Raw genomic sequence first — 15,112 nt, 5'->3', positions numbered from 1 at the left:
GGCAGGAGGATCACTGAGTTTGAGGCTAGCCTGGTCTACAGAGCTAGTTTCAGGATGGCCAAGGCTACACAGAGAAACCCTGTCTCAAAATACCAACCAACCAATCAATGAACCAACCAACCAAATAAATAAATAATAAATAGAAGCCATTACAAGACATATTATCATTTCATCTATAAATATGTCTGTATCTCTAAACAAGGGAAAAAGTTTTCACAGTATAATCACAATACCATGAACAGACTTGATTAATAATAACCCCTAAGTATCACTAAGTGATAGTCACACTTCCCTAAGTGTATAATAACTTGACAGTATTTCTGTAGGAGCTAAGCGGTAAACGAGGCCCACATTGTATCTGTTCATGTTTCCTCATCAAATCCAGCTCCCCTCCAACACTTCTCACCCAGTCACGGTTGACTTGTTAAAGTAGCTGGATTATTTCGCCTTTAGTCATAGTCTGGATTGTGGCAGTTTGCACTCTGTGGTGCCTTTCTGCCTATGTTCTCTCTTCTGTATTACTTACAAACGGGCAGATTTGGGTCTGATGCACACACCTGTGTATGTGTACACGTGTGCAAGAGAATGCTTCATAGGTGGGGGATACTGTTTAGTCCACGAGGGGCATATGTAATTGTCTTTCTTTCTTTTGTTATATGATGGTATGCAGCTAATAGCTGTTGTCTTAGACCCAGTTATTCCTTAGAGAGTTGAAAATGGAGATTTCCTTTATTTATTAGCATGATCTATTTCTCTGCTGTGCAGTTTGTATATAAGAAGCAGAAAATGGGCTGGCCGGATAGCTCAGTGGGAAAACCCTTGTTGTAACCACCTGAGTTTGATCCCAGGAATCCACACTGAAAGGAGAGAACCCATTCCCAGAAGCTGCCCTTTGACCTTCACATGTATGCTATTGCATAAGTGTGCTTGTACACACACACACACACACACACACACACACACACACACACACAGTGAGATAGACAGAGAGAGACAGACGAGGGGAGAGAGAGATTACAATTAAAATTTTGAAAAAAGAAAAGAAAAACTTTTCCTTTATCAGCCATGGAAAGAAATGGCTTGACATCCTGACACCCCTCAAAAAGTGGCTATTTGGGGGCTGGTGAGATGGCTCAGTGGTTAAGGAGGTCCCGATCAACCACATGGTGCCTCACAACCATCTATAATGAGATCTGATGCCTTCTTCTGCCATGCAAGAGTACATGCAGACAGAGCACTTACATACATAACATAACTAAATCTTTTTAAAAAGTGGCTGTTACCTCCTCAGAATGATTTTAAATTTGTGGACTTAAAAATACTGATTTATCTCAATGCAAAGCACAGTTTTCCAAGTAAGGTTCAAAGTGTCCCATTTTTGGCCAACAAAAGCCTATTCAGGATTATTGTTGGAGCTAGCACGTTGACACATGCCTGGATCTCTGTGCCTGTAAGGCTAAGGTAGGGGGGTCATGAGGTCAAGGCCAACCTTGACTACAAGGCAGGTTCCTGGTCAGCCGGACTACATGGTAAGGCCCTAACTTGAAAAAGGAAAGAAAAGAAAGAGAGAGAGAGAGAGAGAGAGAGAGAGAGAGAGAGAGAGAGAGAGAGAAAGAAAGAAAGAAAGAAAGAAAGAAAGAAAGAAAGAAAGAAAGAAAGAAAGAAAGAAAGAAAGAAAGAAAGAAAGAAAGAAAGAAAAGGAAGAAAGAGGAAAGTATTTATGGAATCCTTTCACATACTCCACAGTTCTCTAATTTTTGATGTGACAAACTATTCTAGCCTTCTTTTGTACATTTCCTTCCTCACATTGAGAGTAACAAACCTCTTTTAAAAGTCTCAATATTCGCCAGGCGGTAGTGGCACACGCCTTTAATCCCAGCACTCGGGAGGCAGAGGCAGGTGGATCTCTGTGAGTTCGAGGCCAGCCTGGTCTCCAAAGCAAGTTCCAGGAAAGGCACAAAGCTACACAGAGAAACCCTGTCTCGAAAAACAAAAACAAAAACAAAAACAAAAACAAAAACAAAAACAAAAACAAAAACAAGTCTCAATATTCCATTCAGAGACCACAGGGAACCTGAAGGAGCCTCAGTGTTACCGGGTTAATGTTTCTCTTCAGTGGACAAGTGAGAAATACTTATCTCAATGAAAACTCTAACATGAACCCACACTGACACTTCCAATTTAGTTCAGTCACAAAGGAGACCCACTTGGGGTCATCTTCTGGCACACAGTTGTCCTTTCTCTTGTACCAAAGTTCTCATCTCTCCATTTTACTAACATAATTTATTTCTTCTCTTTAGTGTAACACACCACGTCAGGACAGTCTCAGAAGAAGACCAACACCTCTACAAAAAATATAGACACCAGCAGCAGCTTAAGATCGCTTTGAACTTTTTCTCCTCTTTCCGTCTTGTTAGGTCCAAACCACTAGGAATATTCAGTGACCGCACTGGACTGGGATCATTTCAAAGGATTCCATTCTCTGTCATTATGCTGCCAAGTGAGCAAATATTTTACATTTAATTTTACATGGGATTTGTTGTTGTTTTGGTTTTTAGAGACCAGGTTTCTCTAGCTGTCCCAGAACTCACAGAGATCCTCCTGCCTCTGCCTCTGGAGTACTGGGATAAAAGGTGTGTGCCATCATTGCCCGGCTGTGCATGTGATTTTTTAAGGATTGCCTATTTTTTCAGTTCCATTTTGACAATTATCTAACATATTCACAGAATCTTAAGTAAATGATGAAATTTAGTGAGGATCAATAATAATTAAACAGCCTTCTATGCAGTGCTCCAAGTATCATGTGTAGGAAGTATACATCCCAAAAGTGAGGTTATTCTCCCCCCCAAATTTTTTTAAGCTAAATTTAATCATCACCAGAGGAATCCTGAATTTTGGGGCATTCTATAAGTTAATGTTAGGCAGTTCTAACATTAATCTTTTTAAAAGAAATAGCATTCATTTTTAGAAAATTAAAAAACATTTTTAGAAAAAAAGATTCAGATCAAACTAAGGAGACAGGGGCTGGAGAGAAGGCTCAGTGGGTAAGCGTTGGCCGATCTTGCAGAGGATCCAAGCTCTGTTCCCAGCACCCACACTGTGTGACTAATAACTATCTCTAGGTCCAGTTGCAGGGGATCTGATGCCTATCCTGGCCTCTCCAGGCAACTGTGTACCCATGGGGAACATGCACGCACTCAGTCATACAAACACACCACTCAAATAAAAAGAAATCTCTGGCCGGGTGATGGTGGCACAGGCCTTTAATCCCAGCACTTGGGAGACAGAGCTAGGTTGATCTCTGTGAGTTCGAGGCCAGCCTGGTCTACAGAGCGAGATCCAGGACAGGCCCCAAAACTACACAGAGAAACCCTGTCTCAAAAAAACCAAACCAAACCAAACAAGCAAGCAAGCAAACAAACAAACAAAAAAACCAAACCTCAAATCTCTAAAGAGACACAAAGCACAAATATAAGATATGAATTTTGGTAAGATCAAGATAAACAGGGGTCAAATGTTATTGACATGAGTCTTCTGTGTCCCCAACAGCGACTCTTCCAGCATCCCCTGTGGTTTCTCACTAAAGACACGGTTTTGTTTGTTTGTGTGTTTTATTGAGCTGTGGAGACACTTGCCTGCTTTACACATGTAGAAGGTGCCTGTCAGGTTGGTCTCGATCACGGCATTCCATCCCTTTGCACTGATGTCTTCAATAGGAGAGATGAACTGGCCTCCTCCGTTGTTTACCAAGAAGTTGATCTTACCATACTTAGCTAAGGTCGATTTGACCAAATTATTCACCTAAAGAAACATTGAAAGTAAAAGTTTAATAGCTAACCTGCTAAGTGACCTAGTCACTTGGTTTAGACCTATAAAGCAATTCATAGACTCTAATAATGCATGTTAATTCTAAATACTACAACCCAAACATATAAAGCCACCGGTAAATAAACCTCCAAACCCCATAGTGTGAACTTACCACTGTACATAAATCACAAGCCAAAATTCTAATTTTGATGGCAAGATATACCAAAGAGTCACCAAGATACCTCTGTGCACAAGCCTCATTAGTATTAATTTGCTGTGAGATGTCATTGTGAACATGTGTTGCTCTGATTGGTTGATAAATAAAATGCTGACTGGCCAGTAGCCAGACAGGAAGTATAGGCGGGATAAGCAGACAAGGAGCATTCTGGGAAGAGAAAAGCTGAGTCAGGAATCACCAGCCAGACACAGAGGAAGCAAGATGACAAGGCAGAACTGAGAAAAGGTACCAAGCCATGTGGCTAAATATAGATAAGAATTATGGGTTAAATTACGTGCAAGAGCTAGTCAGTAATAAGCCTGAGCTAATGGCCAACCAATTATAATTAATATAAGCCTCTGTGTATTTACTTAGGGGATGCGAGTGGGAGAGTTTTGAAGAAAACTTGCAACTACATTAATTTCTAAGTACCAACCTTAAATAACAGTGATTAAATCAGAAAAAAAAAAGAACAGTAAGAAATGCCTTAAAGGGTCTCTAGCTGAGAGCACATCCTTGTTTAGCTCCTCTTCCTTGTTTTGCTAGCCTCCTTCTGAGGTCACCAGCTCAGTAAGTCACGAGCACACGCACCTACTTACAGCTCTGCCTTCTTGTGGTCCTCGTCCCCTTTAAGGACAGCTGGGGTTAGGAACAACTTCTGCAAAGAACAATGAGTCCATATGCTGTGCGGCCACATTTACATTACCTCTTCTTCTTTCCTGATGTTGCACTGTATGGCAGTGACTTGTGCAGAGCTGGAGGGAGGCAGAGACATCCTCAGTTCATCTGCAGCAGAGTTTAGTCTGTCCAGCTTCCGGGAAGCAATGACAACATGACACCCTAAGGAGGAAATAGCCAGAGAAGGAAATAAGCTCCCAAAACCGTCTACATTAAGGGGCTTAGAGAGATGGCTCAGTGGTTAAGAGCACTTGCTGCTCTTCCAGAAGACCCAGGTTCAATTCTCGGCATTCACCTGGCAGCTCACAGCTGACTGTAACTCTAGTTCCAGGGGATCTGACTCCCCCTTCTGATCTCCACAAGCACCAGGCACATACATGATAAACAGGTAGACATATAGCAAAACATACTTACATATAAAAATAAATAAAAAGCTGTCAATGATGCATGCCTTTAATCCCAGCACTCGAGAGGCAGAGGCAGGAGGATTTCTGTGAGTTTGAGGCTAGCTTGGTCTACAAAGTGAGTTCCAGGACAGCCAAGGCTATACAGAGAAATCTGGCCTGGGGGTCAGGGAGCTGTTCAAGTTGTAGAACTATTTTGTGTATTCCTATAAAAGATTGGGGGTGGTGGAGGAAGGGGATTAGGTCAGGTTTGGATAAGATGGAGCAAGAGGAACTTGCTGTGGAATAATCCTCTTGTACACTGTAAAGATTTGTCACTTGAATTGATTTAGTAAAATGCTGATTGGCTAGTAGCTAGGCAGGATGTATAGGTGGGGAACCAAACTAAAAATACTGGGAAGAGGAAGGGCAGAGTCAGAAGTCGCCAGCCAGTCGCAGAGGAAGCAAGATGAGAATGCCATACTGAGAAAAGGTACCAAGTCACGTGGTTAAACATAGATAAGAATTATGGGTTAATTTAAGTGTAAGAGCTAGTTAGTAATAAGCCTGAGCTACTGACTATTTATAATTAATATTAAGCCTCTGAGTGGTTATTTGAGAATTGGCAGGTGGGAAAGAAATGTCCATTTATAGGAACTGAATTTACCCTATAGTCTGAAATGACTAAGAAGTCAGACAACACACACACACACACACACACACACACACACACACACACACACAATTACATGAATACTAAATGGTCTTACATAATAAAAACCTGGAGCCAGATATTGGAGTAAATGCTGAAAGATCAGAGAGACAAAGGAAGAAGCTACTAGAAAACTTCTCACCACTACTGAGTCCTATAACCACAGTTTCTCTGGTCCTGCCCGGCCCCGCAGTCCCACAGATGCTTATAAAATAATCACTCAGAGGCTTAATATTAATTGCAAATAATATGACCTATGAGTCAGGCTATAGCTAGCTAGCTCTTACAACTTAACTCAACCCACTTCTATTAATCTATAGGTTGCCACGTGGTTGTGGCGTTACTGGTCTGCTGGCATCTTGTTGCTCCTTGGGTGGCGGGCTGATATCTCCCCCGACTTCACCCTTCTTTGTCTCATCTTTTGTTTGAATGTGTCCTCTAACCATATCCTGCCCTGCTACAGGCTAATGAAGCTTTATTTATCAACCAATCAGAGCAACACATACTCACAGTGTACAGAAAGACATCCCACAGCAGGATCCTCAGGCTGAATGGAAGGTGAGATTCTATTTCCATGAATCCTCTCACTGAAAGCCTCTGAGTCCTCCACCAAAAGGCTCTAGTTCCTGTCTCCTCATGCCTTATAAGCCTTTCTCTGCCCAGCCATTTCACTTCCTTCCTAGTGCTGGGATTAATGGTGTGTGTGCTTCCCAACTACTGGTAGCAAAGGCATGAGATCTCAAATGCTGAGTGAGATTAAAGGTGTGTGACTCCCAAATACTGGGATTAAAGGTTCATGCCACCACTGCCTGGCTCTATTTCTCTCCTAGACTGAATCAATCTCATGTAGTCCAGGGTGGCTTTGAACTAACAGAGATCCAGATGGATCTCTGCCTCCTGAGTGCTAGGATTAAAGGTGTGTGCCACCACTGCCTGGCCTCTGTGTTTAATCTAGTGGCTGGCTCTGTCCTCTGATCCTCAGGCAAGCTTTATTTGATACATAATATATCACCTGTGTGTGTGTGTGTGTGTGTGTGTCCACACGCGTGAATATACACAGGAAACAATTGTTTTGAAATATTGATTATCGAGTGCCATGGCACTAAAAATGAGCAGCCACCTCTGAGAGAGAGCAAGTGCAAGAGAGACCTAGGAATAAACCACATTACTGCGACTAGGGGTTAGACAGACCCCTTGGAAGGCAGACAGATAGGGAGGGGCCGTGGCTAGGCAATAAAGGTGGTGAACTTTAGCCAGCTTCTTCTTCCTCCTCCTGACTTGATACAAAAAGCCTGGCAGTGTAAACAAAGGCCTTTGGGTCTTGTCTGCCAGCAGGTCCCCACTGCTGGATCAGCTTACCAGGTTCAAGGCAGGATCAGGACATGTTACTCAACAGTTGTGGGCCAATCAGCCACCCTGTCTTTTTTCAGACTGACCCAACTCTAACTTTGGAGAGAAAAACTCTTCAGAGGCTTAAGAAATCCTAGCCCTCAAGAGGAGACTGGGATTCTTTTGGCTTCCTGAGCTCTGCTCCCCCTCTGCTTGGCAGAATTGTTTTCTCTGTGTTTGCTGCATGTCTGTGGTGGGTGAGATTTCTCTGCTGCTACCACTTGAACTCAAGATTGTTCCTGACTTTTAAAATTCCTTTTTTGTTGTTGTTGTTGTTGTTGGTTTTCTGAGACAGGGTTTCTCTGTGCTGTTTTGGTGCCTGTCCTGGATCTCGCACTGTAGACCAGGTTGGCCTTGAACTCACAGAGATCCACCTGGCTCTGCCTCCCGAGTGCTGGATTAAAGGCGTGTGCCACCACCGCCCAGCCCTTTTAATATTCTTTTTTTTTTTTTTTTTTTTTTTTTTTTTTTTTGGTTTTTCGAGACAGGGTTTCTCTGTGTAGCTTTGCGCCTTTCCTGGAACTCACTTGGTAGCCCAGGCTGGCCTTGAACTCACAGAGATCCGCCTGGCTCTGCCTCCTGAGTGCTGGGATTAAAGGCGTGCACCACCACCGCCCGGCGCCTTTAATATTCTTTAATTGGCAGAGAGAACTAACCCAGTCAAGATCCCCGGACTGTATATATCATTACCACTTGTGGAGAGCTCCCAGACTACAGCCCAGAACAGATCTACTCTCAGCCCAGATGTCTCTGGAAGTGGGAAAGGTGAAGTTGGAATGCCAAGGACGCTAGGCAGCTGGCCACTTGGGTTATAGGGAGATGAGAGATAAAGAGATTTCTACAGTCCTGGTTGAATCTCATCCAGGTAACTGCAGGTCTGCAGATCAGGGAGGGCAGGAACAGGCTGGGGAAAGAACTCTTCTCAAGGAGCCAGGGAAGGAACCCAGGGAAGGATTTTTTTTTTCTGACTGCCAAAAAATCTTTCACTGGGTAAACGCTGTAGCTTTGGCTGTAAAGCAACATTAGCCAGAGATGAAAGGCGGCCAGGACAAACTCTTAATTTTAAAATGCTCTTCGGAAGTATCAAACTATTTCTAAGTAACTGAGCTGCATCCCAGTGGGGGGACGGAGGTGGGGAAGGGGAGCTGAAAACTATTCATATGACTCTAAAAATCGCCAACAGCAACAAGGCTCCAATCGGTCAGCATCCAGCAAAAACAATCCCTGACCTGCAAAGGAGCAAGAAAATAAAAACCCATAATGAGAGATGTCAGCTAATAGAAAGCACCCCAGTGTCCACATCAGTGTCCAGAAGTGACCCTGATGATATGCCTAAATAAAACTACTGCTGATAGTAGTAGTTGGGACTAGCTGATGGGACTAGCAAGATAGGTCAAGGGTTAAGAGCACTTGCTGCTCTTTTATTTTATTTTTTTCTTCTTTTTTAATTTTTTTTAAATAGATTTACTTATTTACTATGTATACAGTGTTCTGCCTGCATGCCAGAAGAGGGCACCAGATCTCATTATAGATGGCTGTGAGCCACCATGTGGGTGCTGGGAATTGAACTCATGGCCTCTGGAAGAGGAGCTGGTGCTCTTAACCTCTGAGCCATCTTCCCAACCCACTTGCTGCCCTTTTAAAGGACCCAAGTTCAGTTCCCAGCACCCATGCTGGCTGGTTCATAACCACCTGCAGCTTTAGCTCCAGCAGATATGATGCCCCTTCCTGGCCACCTGCGCGCACGCGCGCGCCGCGCGCACACACACACACACACACACACACACACACACAGTTGGAGATAAAAATAAATTAAAAAAAAAAAAACACTATTGATGAAGAGAGAAATCTTCAAAGCAGTTAGAGACAACCAGCGCATGACACCCAGAGCAACAATAAGAAGGGAGACTGAGAACTTCCTTCAGAACAGAGCAAGGCAGAAGTGCTGTGGGATGTTCTGTATGTCCTGTGGGAGCCCTTCTTGGGTTCCTCGTGGCTTTGCCCAGCGGGTCCGCATGGAGGATGATTAGGACCATGGGCCTGAGTGCAGGTGTCTGAGATGGTCTGCACTTGGCTGTAATGGGGGGATGGTCTGTATGTCGAGTTGCTCTGATTGGTCAATGAATAAAACCTGATTGGTCGTGGCTAGGCAGGATGTATAGGCGGGACTAACAGAGAGGAGGGATAAAAGAACAGGAAAGCAGAAGGCTGAGGGAGAGACACTGCAGCCGCCGCCATGACCAGCAGCATGTGAAGATGCCGGTAAGCCACCAGCCACGTGGCAAGGTATAGACTTATGGAAATGGATTAATTTAAAATATAAGAAGAGTTAGCAAGAAGCCTGCCACGGCCATACAGTTTGTAAGCAATATAAGTCTCTGCGTTTACTTGGTTGGGTCTGAGTGGCTGTGGGACTGGCGGGTGACAAAGATTTGTCCTGACTGTGGGCAAGGCAGAAAAACTCAAGCTACACAGAAGACAGTGGAATACTGCAAAGTGCTGAAACAATAAAAATACAAATAACTGCAAACCCAGACGTCCTTTCGGGATCCATAGCAAAAGCCACAAACATCAAATGGGAAGAATTCATCAGAGCAGACCCACACTGAAGAAAAAAAAAAAAAGTCAACCGATCAATCCAAAGAAGTCCTTCAAGCAGAGGAAAAATGGCATCGGAAGATCAAAGTCTAGGACGGGAAATGTGACTGCTACAACCAGGAACTCGCCGTCGCTGTGGTTGCCCCCCCCCCACTTGCACAAGACTGGGCCCCGTCAACATTTTATCAAGGGTGGAAGAGGTGCTCATGAGGCCCTGCCCCTTCTTGGGGGATTATGGGAAGGCAATGGTTGCTGAGGGAGGCAGAGTAATTTTCTTCAGTGGTGCAGCCACTGGTCAGTTGCCCGTGCATTCATTAAAGACCGTCCAACCCAGGCTCACCATAATTAAAGCAACTATAATTAAACTCAGTAGGTCTCTCTCACACACAAAAAGACGTCAAAGTAGGAGGTAAACTTGTTCCAAAGACAAGGTTTTCAGAAGAGAGAGAGGGAGAGGAGAGAGAACAATAGGGGTTAGAAATGACTAAAATTCACCACATACCCAAAGACTAAAACAATCAGAAGAACTGGAAATGATAATTTTGTGAATATACATACTTTTTCTCTTTCTTTTCTGATTGACTTAAAGGGTCATTTGAAGGACAAGAATTAACAGTGCATTATAAGATTTAAATATATATGTAGAAATCAGCTAGATAGTAGTGGCTCACACCGTAATCTGGGAGGCAGAGGCAGGCAGATCTTTGAGTTCGAGGCCAGCCTGGTCTACTGAGTGAGTTCCAGGACAGCCAGGGCTACACAGAGAAACCCTGTATTGAAAAAAACAAAACAAAACAAAACAAAAACAATATATGTATAACAACCCCCAGCCTACATTCTTGAGACAGGGTCTCTCATTATGATTAGTGAGTTATCATTTCTCCCATCCAAGTACTAGCTGGGCCCGACCCTTGCTTAGCTCCCAAGATCAGGCCCATTCAGGATGGTATGGCTCTAGAGATGGCTAGTTTTCTCTCTTCAGGTCTTTGAGTAATCGATTCCTGCCCATCTGCTCTTCAGCTCAAACACAGACAGTACAGAATGTACTTGTGCCGTTTCCTCATCTTCCATCAATAAACTATGGGACATTTTGCAAACGTGAATGATCCAAGGAGGTTGGCCAATGTGATGAAAGCGAGACAAAGAAATGGAACCTGGAAACAATGTATCGGGAGTTACAAGGGGATTAGCGATGCAACCATGATACCACCTTTGAGAGACTAAAGACATGTAGCCGGAAGACACGAGTGAATGCAAACTTGTCAATATAAACAGGAGAAATGGTTAGACTCAAGGTTGAAGATGTTCAGGAAGAAGGGACAACCGACCAGCTTCACACGCAAGGAATTCGTTGGACCATTTCTTTTCTCTTTTCTGTTTTTTTCCTTTTGAGGCTGGGTCTCACTAGATAGTCTTGGCTGGTCTGAAACTCACAGGTCTCCACTGCCTCTTCTCTGGAGTGCTGAGATTAAATGAAGGAGTCACTACATCTGGTCTTGTTTTACACTTAATTGACAAATAATTGTACATTTACTGAGCACATTTTTTGATGTTTTGGTATCTTTATATATTGTATAATGATCAAATCAGACTAATTAACACTTCTCCGTCCACACTTACCATTTCTTTGTGTTAAGGATATGTAAAAGTCTATTCTTAAGCCAATCTTGGTGTTCAAGGCCTGTAATCTCAGCTACTCAGGAGGCAGAGGCAGGAGGGTCACAAGTTCAAGGGCTGCCTGGGTTACAGAATGAGTTCAAGGCTAGATTCAAAAAGTTAAAAAAAAGAGAGAGAGAGAGAGGGAGGTCTGGGGATGTGTCTCGGTGGTAGACTTGCTGAGTGTGCACAAAACTCTGCCTGTAACTCTCAGTACTGAATCTTAAAAAAAAAAAAAAAAAAACACAAAAACCAAGACAACAACAACAACAAAACAAAAAAAATCCCCCAAAACACCAAACCCAGAAAAAAGTCTCTTGACAATTTTGAAACATAAAACACATTACTTACTTTATTTTACTTATTTTCATTTAGTGTGTGTGTGTGTGTGTGTGTGTGTGTGTGTGTGTGTGCCACAGCACATATATGGAGGCCAAAGAACAACTTGCTGGAGTCTGTTCTCTCCTCCATCGTGTAGGTCCTGGGAACTGAGTTCTGGTTTTTACACTTGGCAGCGAATGCCTTTACCACTGAGCCAGCTCACCAGCCCCATACAGTAGTTTATATTAACTGTAGTCACCATGACACACAATAGGCTGCCTGCCAGATTTTTTTTTTTTTTTTTTTTTTTTTGGTGTTTTCTAGACAGAGTTTCTCTGTGTAGTTTTTGGTGCCTGTCCTGGAACTCACTTGGTAGCCCAGGCTGGCCTCGAACTCACAGAGATCCGCCTGGCTCTGCCTCCCGAGTGCTGGGATTAAAGGCGTGCGCCACCAACGCCCGGAGAAACTTGGCACCTTGTGACAAACCCCTTCTCACTCACACTGTCCTGTTGTAGTTTGTTATTCCCCCCGCCTTTTTTCATTTTCTTACATTTCTGTAACTACAAGTAAAAGAGTTTTAATATATATATAAAAAAAGGTAAGAAAGCATTTGTAATTTCCCCCACTGATGGTCAGTTTGTTTGGAATGGCGTGAGCTCACGGTCATCACTAGGTCCCTCTCACGCTGTGCTGCGCCAGGACTACCTGTAACACTTGTTACGTCATTCTTACATCCCATATATCCCAGGAAGGCAGTCTGTGACGTTTAATAGCTGATGCTTTTTTAATTAATTTATCTGTGTGTATATGTGTGGACATGCACACTATGGTGCTTGTGTAGAGATCAGAGGGCAACTTGTGGACTCTCCTTCTAACATTCCTGTTCTGAGGGTTGAGTTTAGGTCACCAGGCTTGGCAGCAGGCACCTTTGCCCACTGGGCCACCTTGCCAACTCCCAGCTAATGTTTTATAATATTCTATTGTCCAATTTGGGTTTTTATAATAACTTTCAGGAAAGAGCCATTAATTCTAGCATTAAAAACAAAGATGAGGGCTGGAGAGATGGCTCAGAGGTTAAGAGCACCGACTGCTCTTCCAGAGGTCCTGAGTTCAATTCCCAGCAACCACATGGTGGCTCACAACCATCTGTAATGAGATCTGGCGCCCTCCTCTGTATACATAATGAATAAATAAATCTAAAAAATAAAATTAAAAAAAAAAAAAAACAAAGATGAAAAAGTTACAGGAGAAAGTATTTCATAGCCGGGCGGCGGCGGCGGCGGCGGCGGCGGCGGCGGCGGCGGCGCACACCTTTAATCCCAGCACTCGGGAGGCAGAGGCAGGCGGATCTCTGTGAGTTGGAGGCCAGTCAAGGCTTTACAGAGAAACTCTGTCTCGAAAAACAAAACAAACAAAACACACACACAAAAAAAAAAAAAAAGAAAAGAAAAGAGAGAGAAAATATTTCATATACTTGGTGCTGGAGAGATGGCTCAGAGTTTAAGAAAGCATGTACTGCTCTTACAGAGGACCTGAGTTCGTTTCCCGCCACTCATACTGGGTGGCTCACAACACCTATAACTCTAGTTCCAGGGGATCTAACACTTCTGACCTTCATGGGCATCTGTACTCACATGCATTTTACCCTCCTCCAGCCCCCATTGCATACACATAATTAAAAATACAACACATCTTTATAATAATATATTATTTTCATATTTTCTCACGGAAGCAAATTCAATTATAATACAACAATACAATGTTTACATCTCTTTTAGGTACAGGAAGCAGTTTCCTAGGGGCATACTCCTTCATTTTCATAGCATCCCCAGAGCATAGGACTGCCCTAATAGTTCAGTCATGCCACAAGAACAGTCTGTGGCCTGACCCCAGAACTGGTGTGGTGTTTGCCGAATGCAAATTTACTCAAAAAGATATTCAGTACTTAGAGATTCACAAAGGTTATGGAAGGTGAGCTAAGATCTTATGAGTCTGCGAATTCAGGCCAAGGTCCTGACCTTTGCACCAAATAGTTACTGATTGACATTTTCCTCCCAGGGCAAGTTTCACGGTGGCAGACAGACTGGAAGTAATGGTAAAATGCAAAAATGCAATGTTATCCTGTTTTATTTCGCAACTTATTGCTGATAAAATAAAGTTGATTATCTCTTCTTGTCGTTGTTTCCTATGTTTAGCTCAGCTTGGAATCATTGGCCCATATCATTGATTCACTTCATTCTCATTATGTCAGATTTTTAAAAAAATCTACTTGTCAAAGCTCTTTACATAATAAAAGTGTCATGTTACAAATACTTTTTCTACATATGCCTTTAAACTTTGCGTTCTTATTTTTTTTTCCTATTTTTCCAAGATTTTTTTTTTTTTTTTTTTTTTTTTTTTTCCTGTGTAGCCTTGGCTGCCCTGGAACTTGCTGTGTAGACCAGGTTGGCCTCGAACTCAAAGAGATCCACCTGCCTCTGCCTCTTGAGTGCTGGGATTAAAGCCGTGTGCCACCACCGCCTGGCTAAACTTTGCAATCTCAGACCCAAAGAAGATGTACACCCTCACATATCTAAATATTAAATATAACTATTTTCTTCTCGGTAGCTTTCTCCCTTGTGCGTTTGTTTACGTGATCCTTCTTCTAAGTTAAATATACACGTTTCTGTTCTCTTGCTTTGTTTACGACAGGGGATGTGAGAAGAAAACGCGATCAGAGAGTCTCAACAGGTGGACAACCTTTTGCTAAATGACGCCTAATCTAAAATTAGGAACCATTTCGAATGGATTAACGTTACAAAGACACAATTAATTCCACAGCATGTTTTCACAGGTCTGGTTACTTCCTACTTCGGGCGCAGTAATCTTTGGTTCTAAATCCCTTTACTTCGTACTCCGTGGCTCATCTACCAACATTTCTCCGCTATTGGGAAGAACACCTCTTTTTCGTCGCCGGCACAGCTCTCCCCTGCCCCACCAGCGCCCCTCTCTGTCTCTGAGCCCAAGTTTACCCGAGCTAGAACCCTGCAGATCCTAGCTCTGTGTGCCCAGCTCCAGAGACCTGCTCACGTACCCAGGTGCAGGAGCTCCCGGGAGATAGCTTTTCCGATGCCCGTGGCACCTCCGGTAACCACGGCCACTTGGTTCTGCAGCAAGCTGGGTGCTAGGCAGCTCTGAACCTTAGTCCAAGAGCCCATTGCAGCAGAGCGTCGGTCCCCAGGTTCTGGATGGAGAGAGACCTTGGGCGCTCTAGAGGGAGCAGAGCATTAGAGGCCTGCGCCCACGTGACTGAGCAGACCACGCCCCCCGCGCCCGCGTGGCCCCGCCCAGGCCCCGCCTTCGCGACGCACT

The 15,112-nt window shown here is 43.6% G+C and overlaps 1 protein-coding gene across 1 annotated transcript in view; it reads right to left on the bottom strand.

The window, feature by feature from the left end:
* Positions 1-15,045, bottom strand: part of Pecr (peroxisomal trans-2-enoyl-CoA reductase) — a 30,467-nt gene extending 15,422 nt beyond the window's left edge. The window contains exons 1-3 of the mRNA XM_028870026.2: positions 14,835-15,045; positions 4,731-4,864; positions 3,636-3,801 (exon numbers count right to left, since the gene is read on the bottom strand). Of these exons, the coding sequence (XP_028725859.1) occupies positions 3,636-3,801; positions 4,731-4,864; positions 14,835-14,958 (424 nt within the window). The 5' untranslated portion in view covers positions 14,959-15,045. The remainder of the gene's footprint in view (positions 1-3,635; positions 3,802-4,730; positions 4,865-14,834) is intronic.
* Between the last annotated feature and the right edge of the window lie 67 nt (positions 15,046-15,112).

Source organism: Peromyscus leucopus, chromosome 13, assembly GCF_004664715.2.
Source record: "Peromyscus leucopus breed LL Stock chromosome 13, UCI_PerLeu_2.1, whole genome shotgun sequence".
NCBI lineage: Eukaryota > Metazoa > Chordata > Mammalia > Rodentia > Cricetidae > Peromyscus > Peromyscus leucopus.
Note: the sequence above shows the minus strand (reverse complement) of the source record. Positions and strands in the feature narration are given on the sequence as shown.